Source organism: Callorhinus ursinus, unplaced genomic scaffold (assembly GCF_003265705.2).
Source record: "Callorhinus ursinus isolate GAN/ISIS: 27379988/994484 unplaced genomic scaffold, GSC_fseal_2.0 scaffold18, whole genome shotgun sequence".
NCBI classification, from domain to species: Eukaryota; Metazoa; Chordata; class Mammalia; order Carnivora; family Otariidae; genus Callorhinus; species Callorhinus ursinus.
The window spans coordinates 30,107,264-30,133,399 of record NW_027397080.1 but is presented as its reverse complement, the minus strand read 5'-3'; the positions used below and the strand labels follow the sequence as shown (position 1 = coordinate 30,133,399).

Here is a 26,136-nt window from a genome sequence, read left to right as displayed (position 1 = left end):
TAATGCTGTTATTTAAACTGATAGCTTCCAGCTCTTAGTTATCATCATTTTACTTGCTCTGTGGAACTTCGGGCTCCTGATTCTAAAATACTGCATGGAGGTTTACTTCATTCTTTCAGGGTCTGTGCTGGGTGCTAGATTCACTTCCACATTTCCAACATTTACATCTGGTGGCGTAGGGAAGCTAACTTAAGTACTCTCTGTCTGCCAGCACCTGTCCCTTGCTGTTGTTACTGTTTCCCAATCACAGGTGCTGGTGCTTATCATTTTTATTGAGCCACCTGTTTGCCAGGTGCTATCCTCAGTGCAAGAGTATGTGAATACACAGCCCCTCCCTACATGGAGCTCCCGGGTAATGGAGCCTGTGACAGAAGGTAGAGAGTATGTGCTATTTTCTTTCTTTCTTTTTTTTTTTTAAAGATTGTATTTATTCATTTGACAGAGAGCACAAGTCGGGGGAGTGGCAGAGGGAGAAGCAGGCTCCCCCCTGAGCAGGGATCCTGATGCGGGGCTCGATCCCAGGACCGTGGGATCATGACCTCAGCTGAAGGCAGATGCTTAAACGACTGAGCCACCCAGGCGCCCCGAGAGTATATGCTATTTTCAAACATTTAGATCCCTTGAAAGACATTGTCCTTGAAATCTCAATTTAATAATTCCTTGGCTTAGCAAATACTGTTTATGCACTTGCAAGTCCTGATGTCGGGGATATAAAGGTGAGTAAGACACAGGTCCTGATCATCAGTGTTTTCCAAAGAGTAAAACATTTATTGGCGGTGGTAGGATGGTTTTAGATGGTACCTGACATTGTTAATTATAACTAGGCCATCAAACATGCAGTTCATGGATATTATTAAGAAAAGATGGGGGTGCCTGGGTGGCTCAGTTCGTTAAGCGACTGCCTTCGGCTCAGGTCATGATCCTGGAGTCCCGGGATCGAGTCCCGCCTCGGGCTCCCTGCTCAGCAGGGAGTCTGCTTCTCCCTCTGACCCTCCCCCCTCTCAGGCTCATTCTATCTCATTCTCTCTCTCAAATAAATAAATAAAAGCTAAAAAAAAAAAAAGAAGAAAAGATGTGGGGTCCCTGGGTGTTTCAGTCGGTTGAGCATCTGATCTTGATCACAGCTCAGGTCTTTTTTTTTTTTTTTTAAGATTTATTTATTTGAGGGGCACCTGGGTGGCTCAGTCGTTAAGCGTCTGCCTTCGGCTCAGATCACGATCCCGGGGTCCTGGGATCAAGCCCCGCATCGGGCTCCCTGCTCCGCGGGAAGCCTGCTTCTCCCTCTCCCACTCCCCCTGCTTGTGTTCCTGCTCTCGCTGTCGCTCTCTGTCAAATAAGTAAAATCTTTAAAAAAAAAATTTTTTTTTTATTTGAGAGAGAGCGTGTACGTGTGAGAGCCCCTGGGGCGGGGAGGTAACGGGGACGGGAGATGGAATCTCAGACAGACTCCACACTGAGCATGGAGCCCGACGTGGGGCTCGATCTCATGACCCGAGCTGAAACCAAGAGTTGGATGCTTAACCGACTATGCCACCCAGGCGCCCCTCAACTCAGGCTTTGACCTCGGGGTCATGAGTTCAAGACCCATGTTGGGCTCCGGGCTTGGAGTCTACTTGAAAAAAAAAAAAAAAAGAAAAGATGAAAGTGGGTATTTTAGGATAAATAAGTTGTCTTGAAAAATATTTAAATTTTTAATTTGGGTAATATTTTGACATGAACAAATTGTAAAGGGTGGTGAGGAGAACCCTGATCAGGGAGACTGAAGGATGCTTGAAGACTTCATCGTTAAAAGGAGCTTTAGCTTTATTTTCAGTGGAGTCCAAATTAATCGTATTTTAATAGAAGTCTGTGTTGTAGTGAATGTTGATTTCTCAAAATGGCATTATCTGAATAATTTTTGACTGTGCAAAGATGCATTGTCTAGAATATTCACTGCAGGGGCGCCTGGGTGGCTCAGTCAGTGAAGCGGCTGTCTTCGGCGCAGATCACGATCCCAGGGTCCTGGGATGAGTCCCGCATCGGGCTCCTTGCTCAGCAGGGAGCCTGCTTCTCCCTCTGTCTCTCTGACAAATAAAAATCTTAAAAAAAAAAAAAAATAGAATATTCACTGCAGCATGGCAGCAGAGTTGGAAATGGCTAACAGTACTAATGGGTTAAAATGGTAGACCTTGGCAGAGAGTACTAGTGTGTAACCATCACAGATGGTGTGGGTAGGTATAGATGCGGCCACAGAGAGATGACCACAGCATCCAGGGAAGTTGGGGAGGGGACGTTAAAAAGCCAGTGATAAAAACCCTAAAGGGCACGCCATCACGTTAACAGTGGTTCTCTCTTTAGCTGCTGAGACTTCAACAAATTCTTTTTACCTCCTAGTATGTTCTAATTATGAAATAAACAGGTGCCTTTTTTTCTTAAGAGAGAAAAATGAAATTTCATACTTTATCAGTCTAGGGAATAGTATAGCTTTTCTTTTTTTTTCTTTTTTTAATTTTTTTTAAATTTTATTTATTTATTTCAGAAAGAGAGAGAATGAGAGATAGAAAGCACGAGAGGGAAGAGGGTCAGAGGGAGAAGCAGACTCCCCGCCAAGCAGGGAGCCCAATGCGGGACTGGAGCCCAATGCGGGACTCGATCCCGGGACTCCAGGATCATGACCTGAGCCGAAGGCAGTCGCTCAACCAACTGAGCCACCCAGGTGCCCAATAGTATAGCTTTTCTGATCCTGTTGTGATTTCTTCTCTTACAGGTGTGGGGGCACGGTTGGTGCTATTTTTACGTGTCCACTAGAAGTCATTAAGACACGGTTGCAGTCTTCAAGATTAGCTCTTCGGACAGTCTATTATCCTCAGGTTCATCTGGGGACCATTAGTGGAGCTGGGATGGTGAGACCAACATCTGTGACACCTGGGCTCTTCCAGGTTCTGAAGTAAGTTCAGTCCCCGTGCTGGACCCCGGATTCTTACTGAGTACAGAAGGTCTGTCAAGCCCATCAGATGGGGTGTTCTGTTTGCAGTCTCTGTCCAAACTTGAGACTTAGGTTTCCGTACTGATACCTTTGAGCTCTGACCTCCCTTGGCAGCAGGGCTGCGTGTGATCATCATCCAGCGACAAAGTAAACTAACAAAGTAAGCCAAAAATCCATGTTTAAATTGTTGCATCAAAATGTTGCTCTTGCCCAGAATCTTTTGAGGGCTGGCAAGATCTGGGTTGGTAGAGTGACATTAAAAATTTAAAGACTGCACATTATATAGAGACAAAATATTCTGATGTTTTTTACTTGCTGTTTGGAAATAATTTTACATTTGTAGAAAAGTTGCAACATATATTTAGTGAAATAGTTTTTTAAATATTTGTTTCATACTGAGGCTCCCTGCTTAGTGTGTTATTTTTACTGCATTAAAAATGTCTCATTTGCGTATGAAGTGGCTGAATGTTCACAGGCTGAATTTGGCTTAAGGCAGAATCAGAAATGCAGAAGAGTGCTTGGCAATGTCTGCGGTTTAGCTTGGGGCTGTTTACTTTAAGAGAGGTCTTCAACAGGGTTATCTGGCTGGCTCATTTGGAGCGCACCACTCTTGATCTCAGGGTCGTCAGTTCAAGCCCTGTGTCAGGTGCAGAGATTACTTAAAAATAAATCTTGGGACACCTGGATGGCTCATTCGGCTAAGCGTCTGCCTTCAGCTCAGTTCATGATACCAGCGTCCTGGGACCAAGTCCCTCATCTGGCTCCCTGCTCAGTGGGGAGCCTGCTTCTCCTTCTACCTCTGCTCCCCACCCCCAGCCTGCTCATGCTCTCTCTCTCTGACAAATAAATAAAATCTTAAAAAAATAATAAATAATAAAAAATCTTAAAAAAATAAATATAAGAGGGGTGTTCAATAAATAGTAGTTGAATTTAGCTAAACATGACACTCAGATCTCTGAAACTTATCACCAGGAAAGGGTGTGTTCAAGAAAGACATTGTTGTTTTGTCGATGTAGATGTTTAGTTGGGAAACGTTAGAAAAAAATGCAATAAAATGGAGATGTTCTGTCTTAATAACCATATCACTTAGCACTTTGGACAGAATTCAGTCACATTTTAGATAAGGTGGAATGAATTGGAAAGTGCTTAATTTATTTTTAGGCACGTTTTGTTTGTAAAGTCTACCAATGAGTCACCCAGGCCTCCATGCCAGATGTGTGTATGAGAGTGCATCTGAGTTTATTGAGCAAAACTGGAGAGTGGACCAGCCGCTGAGGGCAAGGTCCCAAGTGAGAGAATCAGAAACCCAGCTAGGGGAAAAGGAGGGAAACCCAAGACTCCGGGACGATCAGACAATTTAGTGAGATACCGAGAAGGGGCTTGGAGACACAAAAGGCAGAAAGCCTACCTGGAGATAGGCCCAGGAAAGAGAAATACAGAGATGTGGAGGTACACTTTGATCCCAGTAGGGAGACAGACAAGCTCACGTCGTTAAAAAGCCATGACAGTGGAAACATCCCTAGCCTGGTTTGCCTTTTTACATGTTTAGGCAGTGGCAGTGTCTCAAGTGACACCTTTCTTCTGAGGAACACAAAGTGTTTTGGACGTAATGAAACAGGTAATTTGCCAACTTTACTGACATCCAAAAAGAACTTCCTCTTAACGTGCTTGCCAAATAACTCATGACTAGTGGATTTATCTATTTACTTAACTGGAAGCTGTTACCCAGAAATTGTGGGTTTCAACAGGGCCAAGCCTGTAAGGTAGACAGAGGTAAATGGGGATGTTTCTCTAGTTGAAGTTTTTAAGATGCATGTTCTATATCCCTAGTATTTCTGTCTGTCTCCTGTAAATCTCTCTCTCTTTCTCTTTATGTATATGTACATATTTTCCCCCCACTGAGGATAATTGTTTATTAAAATGTAAGTCAAAGAGAAAAAAGCCTCTCTGTCTTGTAAAATATAGGAACAGTGCCCACACCACACCACACACAGGACAATTCCTTGTCCCTGTGGACCCACAGCAGAGTCATTGGTTCACGCAGCCACAGCTACACAGTTGTGAGACATTACTGACACATGAGTACTTTTTAAAACCACCTATTCTAGGGGCGCCTGGGTGGCTCAGTCTTTTAAGCATCTGCCTTCGGCTCAGGTCATGGTCCCAGGGTCCTGGGATCGAGCCCCGCATCGGGCTCCCTGCTCGGCGGGAAGCCTGCCTCTCTCTCTCTCTCCCACTCCCCCTGCTTGTGTTCCCTCTCTCGCTGTGTCTCTCTCTGTCAAATAAATAAATAAAATATTTTTAAAAACCCACCTATTCTATACTCACATCAAAATATGAATAATGGAAAAAATTTTGTCATAATATTTTGCTAGAAGAGTGTTTGTAAAGTGGCATTTTTCACCCAAGAGCTATTAATTAAGTTTTATTTCCTTAGCTTGATGTATATATACATTTTTAAGATTCTCAACTGATCTTCATTAGCTTTCGAGTTAAAAAATGATCACGTTTCTATAGTATTGTTTCATTGATTTTTCGCAAGAACCCTGAGATTAGCACTCAGGTGTGAAATTATAGACCCTTATTTTATAGATGAGGAAATGCAAATTAGAGGTTAAGTGACTTGTTCAATGTCATTTCAATGTATATTCACCTTAAAATAGTTTTTTTTAAAAGATTTTGTTGATTTATTAGTGAGAGAGAGCATGAGAGCAGGTTGAAGGACAGAGGGAGAAGCAGACTCCCCGCTGAGCAGGGAGCCCGATGCGGGACTCGATCCCGGGGTTACCAGGATCATGACCTGAGCCAAAGGCAGATGCTTAACCGACTGAGCCACCCAGGCGCCTTTAAAATAGATTTCTAAGAAAGATTTGAAGCAGCTAAGAGTAGACGGCAACAACCCGCCCCCAGCCCTGCCCAACACGAACCTCTGCTTCTTCTTTCACGTGGAAACAGCAGTGGTTCTGGCTTAGTGCCCGACAGGACCACATTCCCACCGCGCCAGCTGCTGCTTCTGCTTCTTTGCTGAGTCTCCGTGACAGCCTCTTGATGTTGGAGGGCCCCAGGGCTCCCATGGTGACCCTCTGCCTTAGCTCCAGCCGCCCCTTCTAGGATCACCTTCACTCTTGTGGCTTTAATACCACCTGTAAGCTGACAGCGTTTCTCCTCTGAGCCTCACACGTTAGTCCAGCTGCCTGTTGGACGTCTCAGCTTGGATGTCTACTGGGCATCCAAAGTGTAACTTGTGCAAAACGAAACTTCCCCAAACCTGTCGCTCCCAAAGTCTTCGTGTCCATTAAAGGTGACTCCATCCTTGCCACTCCAGATCTGAAGCCCCAGAGTCCTCCTGAGTTCTTATTTCTCGCAACCCCACAGGAAAATCTCCCAACTCTGTCTTCAGAATCTGTACAGAGGGCGCCTGGGTGGCTCAGATGGTTAAGCGTCTGCCTTCGGCTCAGGTCATGATCCCAGGGCCCTGGAATCAAGCCCCACATCAGACTCCCTGCTCAGCGGGGAGCCTGCTTCTCCCTCTCCCTCTCCCTCTCCCTCTGCCTCTCCCCCTGCTCATGCGCTCTCTCTCTCTCTCTCTCTCTCTCTCTCAAATGAATAAATAAAATCTTTAAAAAAAAAAAAATCTATACAGAACCCGACCCCTCTGCCTTCCTTTCTGCCTCCTTTCTCTGCTGCTGTCCTGATGGCGGCCACCACATCTCACCCGTGTTGCTAGACTGGCGTCCTGTCTCACTTGCCCACTCCTCAGCAGAAAATCTGCTCAGATCCCTCCAGGGGCTGCCCTCTCCCACCAAGGAAAAGCCAGAGTTGTGCTTGCCACTCAGTAGGCTCTCCATGGCTGCCACCCCTCCCTGACTTCTCCGACTTCACCGCCTTATGTTTCCCTTCCCATAGCCAGCTACACTGGCCTCCTTTCTGTTCCTTCTCGGCCTTTGCACCTGGGAACAGTGCAACATTTGCTGAGGAAGGGCCTTTGTACTAGGACGCCATCTGCCTGGCTGACTCCCAGTTGTTACCTTTGCAGGAAAGCCTTGCAGGGACCATGCTATTTAAAACTGAGCCCTCCCCTTACTCCCCATCCTTCTTCCTGCTCTCTTTTTATCTCCAGCACTTACCCTCCAACCAACGTACAGTGTAGTTTACATAATTATATTGTTTTCTCTTCTCCCACCAGAATGAAAGTTCCTTAAACACGGGGACTTTGATTTGTCTTGGTCCCCAAGGTGTCCCCACGCACATAGAATGCTGCCTGTCATGTAGTAATAAGCATTCAGTACCAGTAGAATGAATGAATGAATTTGGGCTTGTCGTAAGATATTGAATATAAAGGATTCAGCATGCACACCGCACCATGTAAATAATAAATACTAGCTGCTGTCATAATAGGTATTTTCTGTGCTTTTTTTTCTTAAAGATTTATTTATTTGACAGAGAGCATGAGAGAGCACAAGCAGGGGGAGTAGCAGAGGGAGAGGGAGAAGCAGGCTCCCTGCTGAGCAATGAGCCCAATGTGGGACTAGATCCCCAGAACCCTGAGATCATGACCTGAGCCAAAGGCAGACGCCCAACTGACTGAGCCACCCAGGTGCCCCATTTCTAACGCTTTTTATTTCTTTATTTACTTATTTATATTTTTTCTTTTAAAGATTTTATTATTTATTTGAGAGAGAGAGAAACAGCATGAGAGGGGAGAGGGTCAGAGGGAGAAGCAGGCTCCCCGCTGAGCCGGGAGCCCGATGTGGGACTCCATCCCAGGACCCTGGAATCATGACCTGAGCCAAAGGCAGTTGCTTAACCAACTGAGCCACCCAGGCACCCTCTGCGCTTTTTAAACATAAGATTTATAATTGAGTTTCTTGGTGGCCAAGGCAAAAAAAGGGGAATATCCTATTACATAATTCTCATCTGAAGAAAGTGCACTTGCTCTTCAGGGGAAATATATGTCTTTCCCTGTTACATTCTAAAAGCAGCATGTTGGGGCGCCTGGGTGGCTCAGTCGTTGAGCATCTGCCTTCGGCTCAGGTCATGGTCCCAGGGTCCTGGGATCGAGCCCCACATCGGGCTCCCTGCTCAGCAGGAAGCCTGCTTCTCCCTCTCCCACTCCCCCTGCTTGTGTTCCCTCTCTCGCTGTCTCTCTCTCTGTCAAATAAATAAATAAAATCTTCTAAAAGCAGCGTGTTACTCAGCACTTACATAGAGAGAGTGCGCCAGCATGGGAAGCGTGCTTTCAGGTGCTGTAATGGACAGTGACTGCTTTTCTCTCTGCCCCTGCCCTGGTTGAAGCAGCCCTCCTCCTGCACGCAGATTATTAGATAGCTCCCTCCTTCTTCCATTAACATGGCTGAGCTAAGGGCAGTGGTGGGGGTCTACAGAGAGGGCTTTTTATCTGGTAAATGATAAAAGGAAGACAAGAGTCAGGCCTTTCCCTGTACCACAAAGCCCATCAGGGTTGTCTGTTCAGTTTTAAAAGACAGTGGCTTACCAAAAACCCAAGTGAGTAAAATGGTTATTCACTTAAAACTAAGCAGCTTATATCTAGTCTTGCTCTTTCAGGCAGAATGACTTTAAAAGACTTACCACGCAACAGAATTTCTTTATAGGAAGCTTATTTTTCAAAATGTAAATCAATGTTTGCATGTGTCTCATGTTAGGGTAACCTATTAGGAAAAAAAAATATCCTCCACTGGCACACCAGTAATCTTTACATTTTGAGTATAGTTACTTAAAAAGAAAAAGGCAAGATGCTCTCGCTGTTAGATTTGCCATAGAGATTATTAATGTATCAGTTTATCTCTGGTGTCTGCTTTAAAAAATCTTAAGCGTTAATCTTTTTTTTTTTCTTTCTATCAGAGCTCCTATTCTGTAAAGTACTCAGGTATCTTATTTTTGTTTTTTTCAAGTACTTTTTTAATCTGAAAAGTAACATATTAGCTAGTCTCTATCTTGTAAAAAGGTATTATTTTTATTTTTGTTTTTTCAAGTACTTTTTTAATCTGAAAAGTAACATATTAGTGAGCTAGTCTCTATCTTGTAAAAACCTTTATGTTCAGATGAGATCTTTGTCTTGGATTAGTCTGCAGTATTTGTATTGTGATTAAAGCTAGTGAAGAGAATGAAATGCTCCAAACAAGACCCTAATTTCCACTTTTCTAAATCAAAGTTGAAATGACTGTGGGAAAATTAGTCTGGATACTAACATGCTTTATTATGAAGCCGAAGAGTACCATTTACATTTATAGTAGGAACTTGATTGTTCCAGAAGAGTTTTGTAAACATCCAGATAGGTTAGCAATTTGAATTATGTAACAGATTTGACTTTTTGCCCACTGTTAATATGCGTAGCTATGGAGACCGTCTTTCTGCAGTTCTGAAAAGGCCTGAGTCACTTGAGGACATGAGTTCCCTACTGCATTATAGATGAGAGGCTTCGGGCTTCCTAGAGCCAGAGTCCCTTAATTGTGTTTAACCGCCTCCTGGGCCTGGCTCTGCACCCTGTACATTAATGGGACCACAGACAGAATCTAAACTTTAAAAATATTTGAATATACTGACCATTTGAAATCATTTACATACTCTTATAAGTTGTAAGTCACTTCAAGGTGTTACTGGAGAAAAGTTTTTGTTCAGAGAGCTTGGCTTTTTGAAAGCACAGTCCTGTTTTGAGTAAAAGTAAAGTATTTACAGTTGAAAACACTAAATTCACATGCCTCTAGTAAGAGTCGAGTGGCTTGTTTGAGCCGGTATGAAAGTTCACTCAAAGTGCGGGAACTTCATTTGGCGTGTTAGGTTTAGAGAAACCCAAGAATTGTCTTTACCCCACCCCTTACTTCTGTGACTTGGTGTGCTGTTGTCATGAGTTTAATATATTTTTTTTAAGATTTTATTTATTTATTTGACAGAGAGACACAGCGAGAGAGGGAACACAAGCAGGGGGAGTGGGAGAGGGAGAAGCAGGCTTCCCGCTGAGCAGGGAGCCCGACGCGGGGCTCGATCCCAGGACCCTGGGATCATGACCTGAGCCGAAGGCAGACGCTTAAACGTCTGAGCCACCCAGGCACCCCTAATATTTTTATAACCTATGACCTATACCTTGTTTTTTTTTTTTAAGAACTTTTTACTTTGAAATAATTTCAAACAGAAGAGTTACAGAAATGGTACAGATTACCTGGTTATATTCTTTACCTCTAATCACCAATTTGTAACATTGGCCCATTTGTTTTTGTTTTTTTTTTTCTTTTTTGCTCTGTATACATACATATTTTTTCTGAACCAATGGAAAGTAGGTTACACGCATTATGCCCCTTTACCCTCAGTTCTTCAGCATTTATTTCCTAAGAACAAGGGTATTCTTTTAAAGCCAAGGTATGGTTTTCAAATTCAAGAAATTCAGTATTTATATACTGCTTTCTAACTAATCTACAGTCCATATTCATTGCTTTTATTTTATTTGAGAGAGAGAGAGAGCATGAACAGGGGAAGGGGCAGAGGAAGAAGCAGACTTCCCCCTGAGCAGGGAGGTTGACGCAGGGCTCAATCCCAGGACTCAGGGATCATGACCTGAGCCAAAGGCAGACGTTCAACCAACTGAGCCACCCAGGTGCCCGCCACTCTGGTGTGAGACATTTTTCAAGGAGCCTTTCTTTTCTCCTTGCTGGGTTGTTTTTCGTTTTGTTTTGTTTTGTTTAAAGATTTTATTTATTTATTTATTTGACGGAGAGAGACACAGTGAGAGAGGGAACACAAGCAGAGGGAGTGGGAGAGGGAGAAGCAGGCTTCCCGCACAGCAGGGAGCCCGATGCAGGGCTCGATCCCAGGACCCTGGGATCATGACCTGAGCCAAAGGCAGATGCTTAACAACTGAGCCACCCAGGTGCCCCAAGTTTTTTGGTTTGTTTAACATTAAAATGTAATTCACATACCATACAATTTACCCATTTAAAGAATACCATTCAACTGTTTTTAGTATGTGCACAGTTTTGTGCGGCCAACACTACTAATTTGATTTCAGAACGTTTTTATCCCTACTAAAAGAAAACCTCTCACCCGTTTGCAGTCATTCGCCATCGCCCACCCCCAGCCTAGGCAACCAACCACTAATTTACTTTCTGTCTCTGGATTTGTCTCCTCTGGACATTTCATATAAATAACATGAAACAACATAATGGCCTTTTATGTCTGCCTTCTTTCACTTAATCTGATGTTTCTTGAAGGTCATCCTTGTTTTTGTGTGTACCAGTACTTCTTTCCATTTTATTGCCAAGTAATGTTACATTGCATGGCTAGGTCTCATTTTAAACGCCTTGCTTTTACATTCCCCAGATGCCATGAAAAAAAAAAAAAAAGAATGGTACTACTTATAGTAGATGTGCTCTCTAATTGTGTAGTATCTCAGACAGAGGCCCTTCATGTGATACTCAGGGGTGGCCAGAGGGTTTAGGCTGGGCTACACAAACAGAGTGTATCATGGGATCACTTAAAAGGGCCTGGGTTGATAACTGCCAGTAAGGAAAACATTCTATGATTAGAAAATAAGACTATTGTTTAGAGAGAGAGAGAGAGAGAGAGAAAAGAAGACTGTTGTCCCTCTAATATTTCGAAATAATAATTTAGATGGAACTAGGGTCCAGTTCATTACTTTTTAAAAGAATAGCTTTATTGAGTTATTACTCACATACCATAAAATTTATCCTTGTGAAGTGCACAATTCAGTGGGCTTTAGTGTAGTCACAGAGTTATGTAACCACAACCACTATCGAATTCTAGAACATTTTCGTCACCCTGAAGGAAACATGTACCCATCAGTAGTCAGTCCCAGTTCCCCTCCCCCATCCTGGCAACCACTGATCTACCCCAGCTCTCTGTAGTTAGGGATGTTCTCCTTGATGCTATTGTAAATGGAATCAGTTTTTATGTTTGTATTCAGATTGTTCATTGCTACTGTGTAGAAATATAATTGATTTTTGTATATTGATCGCATATCCTGCAACCTTGCTGAACTTGTTCATTAGTTATAGTAATTGTTTAGTGTACTCCTTAGTATTTCTATGTATAAGATTATGTTTGTGTGAATAAAGATAGTTTTGCTGGGGCGCCTGGGTGACTCAGTCACTTAAGCGTCCGACTCTTGATCTCAGCTCAGGTCTTGATCTCATGGTCATGAGTTCAAAAGCCCCATGTTGGGCTCAATGCTGGGCATGGAGCCTACTTTAAAAAAAAAAAAATGATAGTTTTGCTTTTCCGTTTTGAATTTAGATACCTTTTATTTCTTTTTTCTTATCTAGATAATTGCTAGCCTGCCATTTTTGAGCATAGCTCTTACAGGTACAAATACTCTTTCATTTTCAGGCAATTGAAATATTTTATAAACATCCAAAAATTTGAGGAAGAGAAGCTAAGATTCACATTTTTTAGTTTGTACATTCAGGGACTCTTGACTTGAAAAAAGGAAAGAACAGGAAAGAAAACTATGAATGGATAAAAGTTGAACATTATCCAGCACGCTAGGGACCAAAACATCAACTTAACCTCTTCTGCACCAAAAATTTCAGCTTTGTTTCTAGAAACTTTCTCTATGGGAAAAGTGGAAGGTGGTAGAAATAAAATTGGTAGGATTCACTTTACCAATAGCTTTTGCATAAAGTGGAAGACACTGTTTTATCTTACCTTCAGTGTCCTAATGAAAGTAAAGCATTATATAAACTCTTTTGACAACAATACAATTATTAGTGAGCTAGATAGAATGCTGTCAAATCGGAGGTACTAATTACCAAGTGCAGAAAAATCTGCAGTAAGAGAAGGAAATGAAATTAGAGGGGACCTCAGTGTAATGTAAATTCTCTTGGATACCATGAAAATTGAGCCATTGAAAAGAATAAATTTTAACCAACTTGAAGAATCATTACGTTGGAACAGGAAAATGCCTCTAAAGAATGTTCTACACAGGGGCGCCTGGGTCGCTCAGTCGTTGGGCGTCTGCCCTTGGCTCAGATCATGAGCCCAGGATCCTGGGTTCGAGCCCCACATCGGGCTCCCAGCTCAGCGGGAGGCCTGCTTCTCCCTCTCCCACTCCCCCTGCTTTTGTTCTCTCTCTCGCTGTGTCTCTCTGTCAAATAAAAAATTAAAAAAAAAAAATCTTAAAAAAAAAAATGTTCTACACAGTCCTTTCCTTAGTCACTTTTTTTTTTTTTAAGATTTTATTTATTTATTTGACAGCACACACAAGCAGGGGGAGCGGGAGCAGCAGAGGCAAAGGGAGAAGCAGCCTCTCCACTGAGCACAGAGCCTGATGTAGGGCTCGATCCCAGGACCCTGGGATCATGACCTGAGCTGAAGGTAGATACTTAACTGACTGAGCCATCCAGCTGCCGCCCCTCAGTCACTTTCAATGAGAAAACATATTAACACCTTTTTTTTTTTAAAGCACATTGGCAAGGGTGTGGAAAAATTGGAACCCTTGTGTATTGTTGGTAGGAATATAAAAGGGTACAGCTGCTGTGGTAAATAGCATGGCAGATTCTCAAAAAATTAAACATAGAAATTACCATATGATCGAGCAATTCCACTTCTGAGCACGTACCCCTAAGAGTTTAAACTAGGGACCTGAACAGATATTTGGACACTCATGTTCACAGCAGCATTAATCACGGTAGCCAAAAGTGGAAGCAATTCGAGTATCTATCAACAGAAAAATGGATAAACAACATGTGGCCCATATATAATGGAGTGTTATTCAGCCTTCAAAGAAGGAAATTTTGGCACATTCTGCAACATAGATGAACGTAAATGTCACTGTGCTGAATAAAATAAGCCAGCCACAAAAGGACAAATACTGAACAATTCCACTCCTTTGAGGTCCCTAAAGTAGTCTGATTCATAGAAACAGAAAGCAAAATGGTGGTTACCAAGGGCTGGGGTGGGGGGGCGTTTAATAGGGAGTTAGTATTTAATAGGTATGAATTGCAGTTCAAGGAGATGAAAAAGTTTTGGAGGTGGATGGTAATGGTTGCACAACATTGTGGAAATACTTAATGCCACTGAACTGTACACTTTAAAATGGTAAATTTTTATGTATATGTTACCCATGATTTTTTTTAAAGATTTTATTTATTTGACAGAGACACAGAGAGGGAGAAGCAGGCCTCCCACCGAGCAGGGAGCCCGATGTGGGGCTCGAACCCAGGACCCTGGGATCATGACCTGAGCTGGAGGCAGATGTCTAACAACTGAGCCACCCAGGCGCCCCATGTTACCATAATTTTTAAAAATTAAAAAGAAAAAGTATTCTCTTTGAGCTTGAGATACTGTGCTTTAACTTTAAAAAACATTCATCCAGCCCTTGAACATCGTTTGGTTTTTCTATTCTGTAGATCCCTGGTTGGGGCCCTTCTACAGTAAGTAAAGATCTGAAGATAGGATTATTAGAAATAAGGAGTAAATCCAAAAGAAATACGATCCAAAGAAATCAGACCTGATTCCTTAGATCAGCTGCTTTGCCAGATGCTCGTCCTACCTCACTAAGATATCAGCGTGTAGTACAAACCCTGAACATCTTGGTCCTTCATGAACCAGGGAGAAGGCTTCTTGAAAAGAGGTTGGACAGATGCTTCTGAAGCCTGCTTTTCCGCTATGGTAATAAAAGCAGTATTCCTCAGCCTTCTGATGCTGTGCTGTAATACGATCAGATAAGAGTCTGGGGTCTCGTAAACACTGTTCTGTATTCACAGAGCTGATGTGAAGGCTGGCACCTCACTGTTGCATAGGCCCTGCCTAAGGATTTTAAAGATCTTCTCTTATTATTCAGGTCAATCTTGGAGAAGGAGGGACCAAAGTCACTTTTTAGAGGCTTGGGTCCAAATTTGGTTGGAGTTGCGCCCTCAAGGTAAGCATTAAACGTCCAGCTGGCTCACTACATATACTTTCTTACTGAAGTGCAGTACTGCTAGATGGCCAGTTTCTTCCTCTGTATGGCATTTGCCTAGTTTGTAGCTGACATACAGAGTAGTGACAAATGCTAGTGTATCTTGTGGCGTGTGTGTGTGTGTGTGTGTGTGTGAGAGAGAGAGAGAGAGAGAGACTAGTTATTTTATTCTTCAACGAAAATCCTCTCATCCCCTGGAATCTTCTAAACAAGTATCTGCTACTTCCTATATGGTATGTGGCCAGCAATATTGGCATCACCTGGGGCTTGTTAGAACTGCACACTCTCGGGCCATACCCCAGACCTACGTCGGGATCTGCCTTCTAGCAAGATCCCCAGGTGATTCATATGCACTGGGTAGCACTGATCTGAAGCAATTTTAAAGGCTTCTAGCCTTTACTTTATTTAAAACATCCTTATTTCTGTGTCTCTTTAAAGCCTATTTGATAAAAGTGAACAGGTGAGTATGTAGCATATCTCTGAAAAGTAGATTAGAAATTGCCTCCTGGGAGGGGTGCTGGGTGGCAGGGTAGGCTACTTACATTACTTTATGTAATACTTGGATAGATTTTAAAGAGAATTAATCTTTAATTCTCAAACATGAAAATGTTGTTTTCTATAAGGTAAAGACTAAAAGCTTCCTAGAATTCTTGCAGATTTGTGCTCTGAGGTGATTTATACACAAATCACCTGAGAATGTTGTAAAAATTCAGATTCTTAGTAAATCCTTTTGTTCCTTTAGAATTTTGTAGCATATGTGTATCATCTATTTAAAAATAAGAGCACTAGTCTGTGAGATTATATGGGGTATGCATTATAATAGATGATAGACTTACTGCATACGTATAGTAAATAAAATTGAGTTGTATCTCCTCATGGACAGTGCTCATTTGGTAACACCTGTTAATCTGATGTAGCTTCCTGGCTGCCACACCCATTTAGAACAGTTAGGACCTAGAAAAAAACAGAATACTGTTATATAAACACAATAATGATAAGCAGTCCAAAGCCTAAGTTGAAAAATACATTCTGTGATCGGTGCATTAGCCAGCCAAAATAAAGAAGCATTTTCCCTGGCATTGCTGGTGAAGGAGCAGGGAAAATACCAACCAGCCCCTACTCCCCAGCCCCAGTAAGAAAGAAGTCAAAAGAGGGAAAGCAAAGACCAGACTAGAGCTGGGCATGGGGATGGGGGTGCGCCTAGCCTCCACCTACAGGAGCTGCAGGGTTGGGGGAGGCGGGGGGTGTATTCAGTGGCGGAAGCTCTTCATGAAAATACGCTTGTGATGATTGTTCCCTACGTGACCCTGAGTCATCAAAAAAAGTCAAATTATATTTGACATACTCATTGTGGTGTAAGGCAGGACAAGTGTGGTAATACTTCTAAGAAGTATTACACATTTTTAGAAGTTTTAGTATAGATTTTGGTGCTTAACGAATTGACATCCAAAATGAAGAATATAAATGGATTTTGTATATTACCAAAATCTCCTCTTCCTCAATTATTTTGGACACTTCTACCATCACTGAATACCTTCTGGAGGGACAAGCAGGAGCTTTTTGCAGGGGCCTGCAGCAGCTTTTGGTTTTACAGATGAGGTCAAGCTTTTGGTTACATGTTAACCTTCTTTCTCATATTTTCCTAAACTTTTCAGAGGTTGCGGAGGGACGTATATAGTGCCATGCCAATGTCTGTAGCGTTCTCTCTTTCTTCAAACAGGGCTGTGTACTTTGCGTGTTACTCCAAAGCCAAAGAGCAGTTCAATGGCATTTTTGTGCCTAACAGTAATATTGTGCATATTTTCTCAGCTGGCTCTGCAGGTATGTTACCCTAGTGAGTGGAGATAAGTTTCCCACTTTCCTAAAGCATGTGTTGTGCCAAACAGCTTTTTCCAGGAATTAGACATTAGCTCTCTGCTTCTTTTGCATCTAAAAACATTTTTCTAACGCTTTATGTTAGAACTAATAAAACATGAATGTTTGAGAATAGTTTGTAACTTGGTTCCATTTTCTTTGATAACTAAGACTTCTGCCTCAAAATTTACCTGTGCTCCTGCATACTACTGGTGAGTGTTAATGTTTCTTTTAAAGGAATATTAATGCATTTTCATGTCTTTCTGTTTCATTAAGTTATTTTAAAGATGGAGCTTTTTTGTGTGTGACTCCCTATGGTGTCCAGCGTACCCTGTGGATAGCTGGCATTTCTGCCCACAGCTGGGTTCTGTGATGAGGGCTTGGGGCTGTGGAGGAGATCTTTTAGGAAGGCTGGTACCAGATCAGGTAGTATGGGAGTCATTCCACTCATAGAAAATTTGTAACAGGATTTGTTCCTCAGGAAATACTTGGCAAAGAACCATGGATTTGTAGATTGCTGAGAGAAGGCTATGTCTTTTTAGGTATCATTTTATGTCTTGTGTAAATAGAATAGTATCCTAGAGAACTTAAACAGACATTCTGTGAAATGTTTATGCCTCCTGCCAGCCTGTAAGGTTTTGTCTGCCTCTGTCACTCCAAATAAAAGTTCTAGTAATCTATCTGAGTAGTTATAAGTCATAATTACTAGACCCCAAGTAGAAGATAGCATATCTTCTTGCTGCTTCACACAAGAAAGGAGTTTCTGCTGAATACGGAGCTCCGAGGAGGAAATGCAGAGTGGCAGAACGAACGGGTCAACCCTCACTTATGAGGGTGGTAGTAAGTGAGCCATAAGCTCTAAGCTGTTCATCGGTTTTGTGACTTTTGCAAAATTAACTTAGAGGAAGGGTTGGCAAATAAAGCAGACCTGGAGGGAGTTCTCTAAACCACTCTCTGGGGTCCTAATTAATCTGCTTAGGACTGTGGCGGGGATGAGGTGTTCAGAGCTCACCATGTGTCAGGCTGATGCCACGGTACTGCTCTTTCTGGTTGGTCTGGAACAGTGGGCAATATTAAGATGAGGAAGACTTGAAAAATGGTTCCTATAAGCAGATCGGTCTTTAAAACTTCCAATTTCCTGATATGATTAGTGAGATACTAAAATGTGTATGTTCACATTCAGGTAAATGGAGATTTAGTGGCTTCTGTTTTAGGTTTGATAAAAGGTAACCTTTTGGATTAGATCACCAACTTTTTAAAACAAATTATTTCTGGACCTGAAGCTTATAAATTTGAGTTTTAGAATAGTTTACATATTTATCATAGGAATCACATTTACAGAAACATCAACAGCACCATCTACAGGTTGGAAAAACTAGACGGCTCTAGAAAATTGAGAGATTTCTTTTAGGTCCAACATATCAGTAGATGTTACATTTTAGGGGACTGTACCTTCCATCTGCAGTCTGGAAATACAACTGCTTCCTATTCATTTTTACTCTTAAGCCATTTAAATCCTGATCTCAAAGTTTATCATATGAAATAGACAGCTTTAATAAGCATGGACTGTGTTCAGTGATGTTTTCTGTTTCTTTTATTTTCTTCCAGCTTTTGTCACAAATACCTTAATGAATCCTATATGGATGGTTAAAACCCGGATGCAGCTAGAACGGAAGTAAGTTATTAATTGTTCCTTCCTAAATATTCGTGGAGATTTTCTTTTTCCTCCCAACTCCAGTTGTGAAATGAGGTGTACAGAGCCCTTAGACATCCCCATCCTTGTTTTTGCCTGAATATAAGCTATATGTAGAAACTCCTTTTGTTTTGAGATGTGTGCTGCCAGCCATTGTGGGGCTATGAGGGCCAACAGAAGTTACCACTCGGGGAGGTTGGAAGCTTATGGCCCCTGATCTGCTCCTGACTTCTCAGATAGTTGGTGGGTCTCCGCTCTTGGCCGACCCCACCGTCAACTAGAGCGCCGTGGGCTCCTCCAGATGGCCTCTCTTTTTAAGTGGGAAGAAGCCAGTAAGGGTAGAATGGCAAAGGGTCATTGTAATCTCCAAGGTCTTCAGATTTACTGGATCTCTGCCCTGAAACACTCGCCCGTGGTTCTTTTTTTTTTTTTTTTTTAAGATTTTATTTATTTATAAAAAAAAAAAAGATTTTATTTATTTATTCATGAGAGGCAGAGAGAGAGGCAGAGGGAGAAGCAGGCTCCCCACGGAGCAGGGAACCCGATGCGGGACTCGATCCCAGGACCCCGGGATCATGACCTGAGCTGAAGGCAGACGCTTAACCGACTGAGCCACCCAGGCGTCCCTTCAGAGTAATATTTTTGAAAGCAGTGGAAACCAATTGTTGAAGTATAATTATCAATGCAATATAGTAATATACTTGTTTAATACAGTAAATAAGATCAAACAGTGGCCCAATAACCACCATAATTTCAAAGACGTGATGGTGATAAGGGACACTCTCATCAAATTCTAAGAACTCTTGTATAACTGTGTGGCCTGGAAATACGTGTGGGCACTGGAAGCTTTCAGCTAGTCCAGCTGAACTCTAAGCAACCTGTAAAGAAAAGAGAGAAGCAGCAAGAATACCCCTCTGGATGTGTAGCTATGGGTCTGCCTTCGTTTGTTTTTTCTAATGACCACGAAAACCTCTGAATTGGGCTCAGATTCCATGTTTCCCCCAATCCATTCTGTGTGAAAGAACCTTCTAGAATGCATCAGATCTCATCATTTTGGACAGATCGCTAGCTGATAATCCTTCAATGAATCTTGCTTACTCTCACAGTCAAATCCTAACTCCTGGGCTTAACATTCAAGGTTCTTTGCAATTTTCTAAAACTGTCATGTGCTCTTAGGCTTCCATCTCCCCGAGTGTGCTGTCCCCCACCAGGAATCCCTCTCCCCTTCTTGTTGCTCAAGAACACCTGCTTGTCCTTCAGGCTTCTGACAAGCATCCTCTCCTGGAAACCTTTGGTAATCACTCCCCATTCCAGCTGTGCCCCACACAGTCCTGGCTGGTATCATTCCTGCTTAGCAGCAGGTACATGCACAAGTCAGCTAAGAGCCTGGACCTGCACTCTTTTAAATCTCCATGCTCCATGCAATATCCATGCTCAGGACATTGTATTTTTTATTTTATTTTATTTTTTTAAGATTTATTTATTTGTTTTAGAGAGAGAAAGAGTGCCTGAGTGGGGGGAGGGGCAGAGGGAGAGAGAGAATCCTCAGGCCGACTCCCTGCTAAGCACGGAGCCTGACTCAGGAATGAGTTCCAGGACCCTGAGATCATGACCTGAGCCCAAATCGAGAGTCGGACGCTTAACCGACAAGCTATCCGGGCGCCCCCATGCTCAGGACATTTTAAAAAGCTTCGTTTGGGTGGGCTCTATTAACCAGTCCTGCAACAATGCTGATTTGTTGCATGCTTGCTGTGTACTAGTCACTGGGGAAACGGGAGATAAGCCATAGGCCCTGCCTTCCAGAAGCTCACAGCTTTACAGAAAATAAAGAGAATTGTAGGCTGATGAAATAGGGGCCAGAAATGCTAAGGACCCCAGAGGGTCCCTCATGCCATCCAGGCAGGGCGGGCACAGGAGGGCCTCCTGCGGCAGTGATGTCCACCCTCTACCGTCTGAAAAGTAATGGGGAGGGGTCCTGGCACTGCACGTACTTCAGGCCAAGAACAGGGTATGCGGAAAATCTAGAGACAAGAAACACTTGTTTCTGGGGACCCGAAGGAAGGGAAGCATGGTTGGAGTGTGCTGTGAGTGTGTGTGTGTGTGTGTGTGTGTGTGTGTGGTGTGCACGCTGGAGGAGGTGGGGATCATAGAAAGCCAAGACTGCAGAAATGTATGGGGTGGGGGGCATATCCTTCAAAGCCCTGAGAGGGTCTTGGAGTTTGGCTTCGGGCTCTAATTTGAGGGCCGTGGGGAGCCATTAGAGCTGTGGTTTGGGGTGGGAGTGGGGAACATTCTGCCCCCCAGGGGACATTTGGCAATGTCTGGAGACATTTCCAGTTGTCACAACTTAGGTGGGATGCTTCTGGCATCTGGTGGGTAAAGGCCGGGGTATTGCTCAACATCCTACAGTGCAAGGACAGCTTCCACAGCAGAGAATCATCTGGTGGAAAGTGTCAGTAGTGCCCAGATTGAGAAACTCTACATTAGAGGCTTTTAAGCAGGGCAGTGGTGTGGTCAGATATGTATTAGAAAGTTCCCCCCACACAAACAATGAATCATGGAACACTACATCAAAAACTGATGATGTAATGTATGGTGATTAACATAACAATAAAAATTTTAAAAAGAAATGTCGCTCCAGCTAGGGTGTGGAGAAGCAGCCTTGGAAAGACACGATGAAGAAGGGAGAGCCCTTGTGACTGGTTGGAGCAAGGGGTGCGCTGGGCTTCAGTGCCGAGGGAGGACTCTGTGGTGCAGACCAGTGGATATGCTGTCAGGCCCTGGGGTTCACTCTGCATCGGGCAGTTTAGGATACTTCCCATCACGAGCCAGGAGCAGTGAGCCTGAAGCCTTTTATTCTTTTTTTTTTTTTTTTTAAGATTTTATTTATTTATGACAGAGAGAATGAGAGAGAGAGCACAGGAGAGGGGGGAGTTTCAGAGGGAGAAGCAGACTCCCCGCCGAGCAGGGAGCCCGATGCGGGACTCAATCCAGGGACTCCAGGATCATGACCTGAGCTGAAGGCAGTTGCCCAACCAACTGAGCCACCCAGGCGCCCCAGCCTTTTATTAGTTCTTGTGTAGTTTATTCGATGTTTATCATTCCATAAATTTAGAAATAATGGAATCAAAACACACCATCTGGAGACTAGAGTTAAGAAAGCTTACTAGTGTAAGCAACCTTGCGCTCACTGCCCAGGCGGAATGTTGGTGAGGCTTTTCCTTTGGCGTTTTCTGAAAGCACATTTGTGCCATGATTGTAATTATATTCACTATATAATTGCGTCCTCCTTTCCACACAAAGCACTTCCACATAGCTGACTGCTCAACTATGTTAACTTAGTGTGTGTATCATAGTTTACTTATCTATTCCTATTTTTAGATATTCTTTTTTTTTTAAAGATTTTATTTATTTGAGAGAGTGAGAAAGAGAGAGAGAGCACATGAGAGGGGGGAGGGTCAGAGGGAGAAGCAGACTCCCCGCTGAGCAGGGAGCCCGATGCGGGACTTGATCCCAGGACTCCAGGATCATGACCTGAGCCGAAGGCAGTTGCTGAACCAGCTGAGCCACCCAGGCGCCCTATTTTTAGATATTCTGATTGTTTTGATTATATCGCAGTTATATTTTCCTCTGTGATGAACGTCCTCCGTCCGGCTCTTTCCAAAGTTAGGTCAGAGGCTGTGGACATGTTTTCATGACTCTTGGTATAGATGCACATACTTTCTGTGGCTTATCAGGTGTCCCATCTGGTGGGCCCGGGCTCAGCTGAACACGGAAGACATTTCATCTGCCGTATAATTTCTCTTTATACTCAGCGCTAATTTTTTGCAGCTTGATACAGGAGCCCAGCTCCTCCTGAGTGTGGATTTTAACAGCTCTTCGTTGATCTTTACACAGAGTGAGAGGCTCTAAGCAGATGAACACACTCCAGTGTGCTCGCTATGTTTACCAGACAGAAGGCATCCGTGGCTTCTACAGGGGATTAACGGCCTCGTATGCTGGAATTTCAGAAACTATCATCTGTTTTGCTATTTATGAAAGTTTGAAGAAGTATCTGAAAGAAGCTCCATTAGCCTCTTCTACAAACGGGACTGAGAAGAGTTCCCCAAGTTTTTTTGGACTTATGGCAGCTGCTGCGATTTCTAAGGGATGTGCTTCCTGCATCGCTTATCCGCACGGTATGTTTTGCTTTTTCTTCCAGAACAGTAAAGCGGCTGTGCGCTTTGCGTCACTGTCCGTATACGTAGACCTCTGCAGCTCTCAGTGCAGTGCCAGTGCCTGTAGGTATGGAGGTGCCGGAGTACAAGTGAGCTGGCTTCTACTGTCTGTAGGCTATGTGAGCGGCAGGCGCTCAGCTCTGCTCGGCTCCAACTGCTTGTGGCCAAAACGTATTGTGCAGAACGCGGGCCCTCTGTTGTAGAACTTCACATGTTTTCAGAGAAGCCCCAAATCTGGATTTTATTTAAAATTCCTCGATTTAAAAAAATGGCGTGAGTGCCAACCAAAAAAAAAAAAAAATCAGCTTCCACTTTGAGTGGAGTGCTGAGTGAGGCTACTTTGCTAAGTCTATTTTTTAAGGAATTAGAGACCTAATGTTCCACTGACCTACTTTATTTTTTTACTTTTTTTTTTTAAAAGATCTTGTTTATTTATTTGACAGAGACAGTGAGAGAGGGAACACAAACGGAGGGGTGGGAGAGGGAGAAGCAGGCCTCCCACCGAGCAGGGAGCCCGATATGGGGCTCCATCGCAGGACCCCGGGATCATGACCTGAGCCGAAGGCAGACGCTTAATAGACTGAGCCACCCAGGCGCCCCATCCACTGACCTACTTTTAAAAAGAATAGCTTAGTTTATTGTACCATGCAAAACAGGTTTTGTTTTCAAAAGCCCACTGCGCTGTCAGCTATGGCGACATGGTCAGCTCCAAAGCAGGTATTTGAGCCCCTGTCACATGCTGGGGCACTAAGCGGCCCCCCAGGGCTCAGGGAAAAGAGGTTGGGCTGCCTCCCATGGGGTGGGGAAGACGAGAGTGTGTCAGGCAGTGACAGGTGTCAGGCTAGGGGTGCCTGCGTTGGGGAGGGCCAGGTGTGCAAAGGTTTGAAAATGTAGGAGGCAGCTTTTGAGCTGGAGAGAGTGATGGAGAAGGGTTTTAGTGGGAGAGGAAGTTGGCAAGTACATGAAAAAATCTCGTTGATGATTTGCTGTGCTTAATACAAATTACACCTTCAGTGAAATTACAGCGTTTGCTTAATTGGGAGTAGAAAACCACAAACTATCTTAAAATGAAGTCCCATTCAAAGTAGGCTTTTACAGTCCCTTAAAAGTTACTTTGTACTTTTGTCTGTATATGTAATGTCCCTAATTGACCATTTCCCAGAATTAGAAAGTGTTCTAAAAAGACTGCAATTTTTCTTTGTCCCTAGGCGACTTTGCTGTCCAAGTAGAACTGCGATGGCAAATAGCCAGAGATGTACATTGACAGTTACAGAGCTGTGTGCTTTGAATTCTCTCATTGTATCGCTTGGTGATGCAGTTCTAGCATAAAGTATGTGTTTCTCTCTGCAGAAGTCATAAGGACACGGCTCCGGGAGGAAGGCACCAAGTACAAGTCTTTTGTCCAGACCGCTCGGCTGGTCTTCCGGGAAGAAGGTTACCTTGCCTTCTATAGAGGACTCTTTGCCCAGCTCATCCGGCAGATACCAAATACTGCCATCGTGTTGTCTACCTATGAGTTAATTGTGTACCTGTTAGAAGACCGTACCCAGTAATGGGCCAGAAAATTGTGCCCTTGAAGAATAAAATTGAAAAACTCTAGAGAAAATTTTTTTTCCATTGATGTTTAGAATGTTTGAGACTGAAACAGGAAAGGCCATAAAATACGTGGCCTGTATCACCCGTTGGACATTTCCTTTTGGATTCATGTTTTCTGGAAGGTTTAAATTCATTAACGTTAATAGTTAATTATAACTTTTGTTTTTTTAACTTAAGAGGATTCAGGATTAAGCAGCTAAATTAAATCATGCTACTTAATTTAAGTATAAATTTGGTTTGTGTCCTCTTTTATGTTCACTGTGCTGCAAACTTGTACTTCAGTGAAACACGACCCTAGAAATGTAGAGAAAACCTGCAAAATCAAAATATAGCTTATTGTCTCATGTGACAGTACGCCGCCGAACAGGTAGGATGTGTCACATTCTGGTGGCACTGGGTGGACCGGGGCAGGCCTCCCAGCCATTTTTCTTATCTGTACATTTCCAAGTCTCATGCCAATTGATAAGTTAAGCCTTCAGTCTGCTAAGTTAAAAAAAAATAAGTACAACTTTCTGATACTAAATATTTTAAACTGTAAACATCTTTCTAAAGTTATCCTTTATCCCCAGTTTGAACCAAAGGCAGGAGTTTTAATGAACTATTCACCGACTGTCTTACTCCTGGACCTATTTCCAGAAGTTTAAGTCTGGTCAAGCCCAGGTACCTTAAAAGTGTCAGCTGTGAATGTGGAGTAGGGTGAGTAATTGACCTTTCCTGTCAGGTCTTTAAGCCCGTTCTTGGGTCCCTAGCACCGGGGAGAGGGAGGTGACACAGGGTCCCCTAGCACTGGGGAGAGGAAGGTGACACAGGGTCCCTAGCACTGGGGAGAGGGAGACTTTTACTCTCACAGGAGGTGTGTTTAAATACCCTAGTTCAATGTTTAAAAAAAAAAGCCTACAAATGACCAGAATTTTAACCACACCCTACCACTCCCCACTTTTAAAGGAAATTTTTAATAAGGGACAAAGGTAATGCAGAAGGCAGGTAGGACGGACAGCCTTCCATTAGCTCTTCCACTGGAATTTGCTTTATTGTCCATTGAGATTAGTTTTCAGTCTGAATATCTAGAAAGATACTGGGTTCTAATAACTGATGCATTATAGTTTCAGATTCAGTTGCAGATGCACTGGTGGGGACGAGAGTAGGATATTTTCAAATTGTATTTAAATGGAGTTTAATTTTGCTCACCTTTAGGCATGAAGGAGGTTAGTTGGTGTGCTTGAGCTCACTGGTAGAATTTGCTTGAACTGTAACAACTGTGCGGAAGTCCAAATAAATCACTTTAGTCAAGCATCAGTGCTTGTAAACCGCATAGCAGTCAAAAGATTTCTATTCCAGGAGCTCAGTTTAACTGTTGGATAGTGGCGTTTAGCAACATCTTCCTATTTTAGTGTTTATATTAAAATCTGAATTTTTCCCTCAAGATTTAAAGGTTTAAAAATTAGGTTGCTTAATATTTGCTAATTGGGTATGAGAATTATTTGAAAATAGTTTTCATTTCTACATTCTTGAATTAATAAATTTGATGCTGACCATTTAGTTCTCTAATTGCTTCTGCACCAGAACATTGAAATGAAAAAGGTGAGCACCAGAAAAGTAGGAAGAAAAGCAAGAAACCATAAAGTGGCTTGTCAGATTTAAAATGGGAATTGTCGCTGTTTGAGCTGTCCATGGGGAGATCCCATGATTTCTCTCTTGGGCACAAGCTCAGTCATTGGGATTTCATTATTTTTAAGTAGTTATATACATAAGACTTGGGAAACCCTCATTGCTTACCCACTGGGTACCAAACACTGTGTAAGATGTTCTGTATTTTCTCATGGAAATTATTTCTGACACCACCTCACGAGGCAGGTATTACCATAATCCACATTTTACAAAT

General features: G+C 42.9%; 1 protein-coding gene across 3 annotated transcripts in view; it reads left to right on the top strand.

The window, feature by feature from the left end:
• SLC25A33 (solute carrier family 25 member 33) overlaps positions 1–24,485 on the top strand; it is a 35,743-nt gene extending 11,258 nt beyond the window's left edge. For 2 of the 3 annotated variants that reach the window (XM_025856417.2, XM_025856418.2), the window contains exons 2-7: positions 2,747–2,926; positions 14,778–14,855; positions 16,615–16,715; positions 18,357–18,423; positions 22,339–22,619; positions 24,009–24,485. In XM_025856417.2, coding sequence (XP_025712202.1) covers positions 2,747–2,926; positions 14,778–14,855; positions 16,615–16,715; positions 18,357–18,423; positions 22,339–22,619; positions 24,009–24,211 — 910 coding nt within the window. In that variant the 3' untranslated portion in view covers positions 24,212–24,485. Of the gene's footprint in view, positions 1–478; positions 717–2,746; positions 2,927–14,777; positions 14,856–16,614; positions 16,716–18,356; positions 18,424–22,338; positions 22,620–24,008 lie in introns of those variants that run through there. The other variant, XM_073903377.1, reaches the window with a different exon arrangement.
• The last annotated feature ends 1,651 nt before the right edge of the window (positions 24,486–26,136 follow it).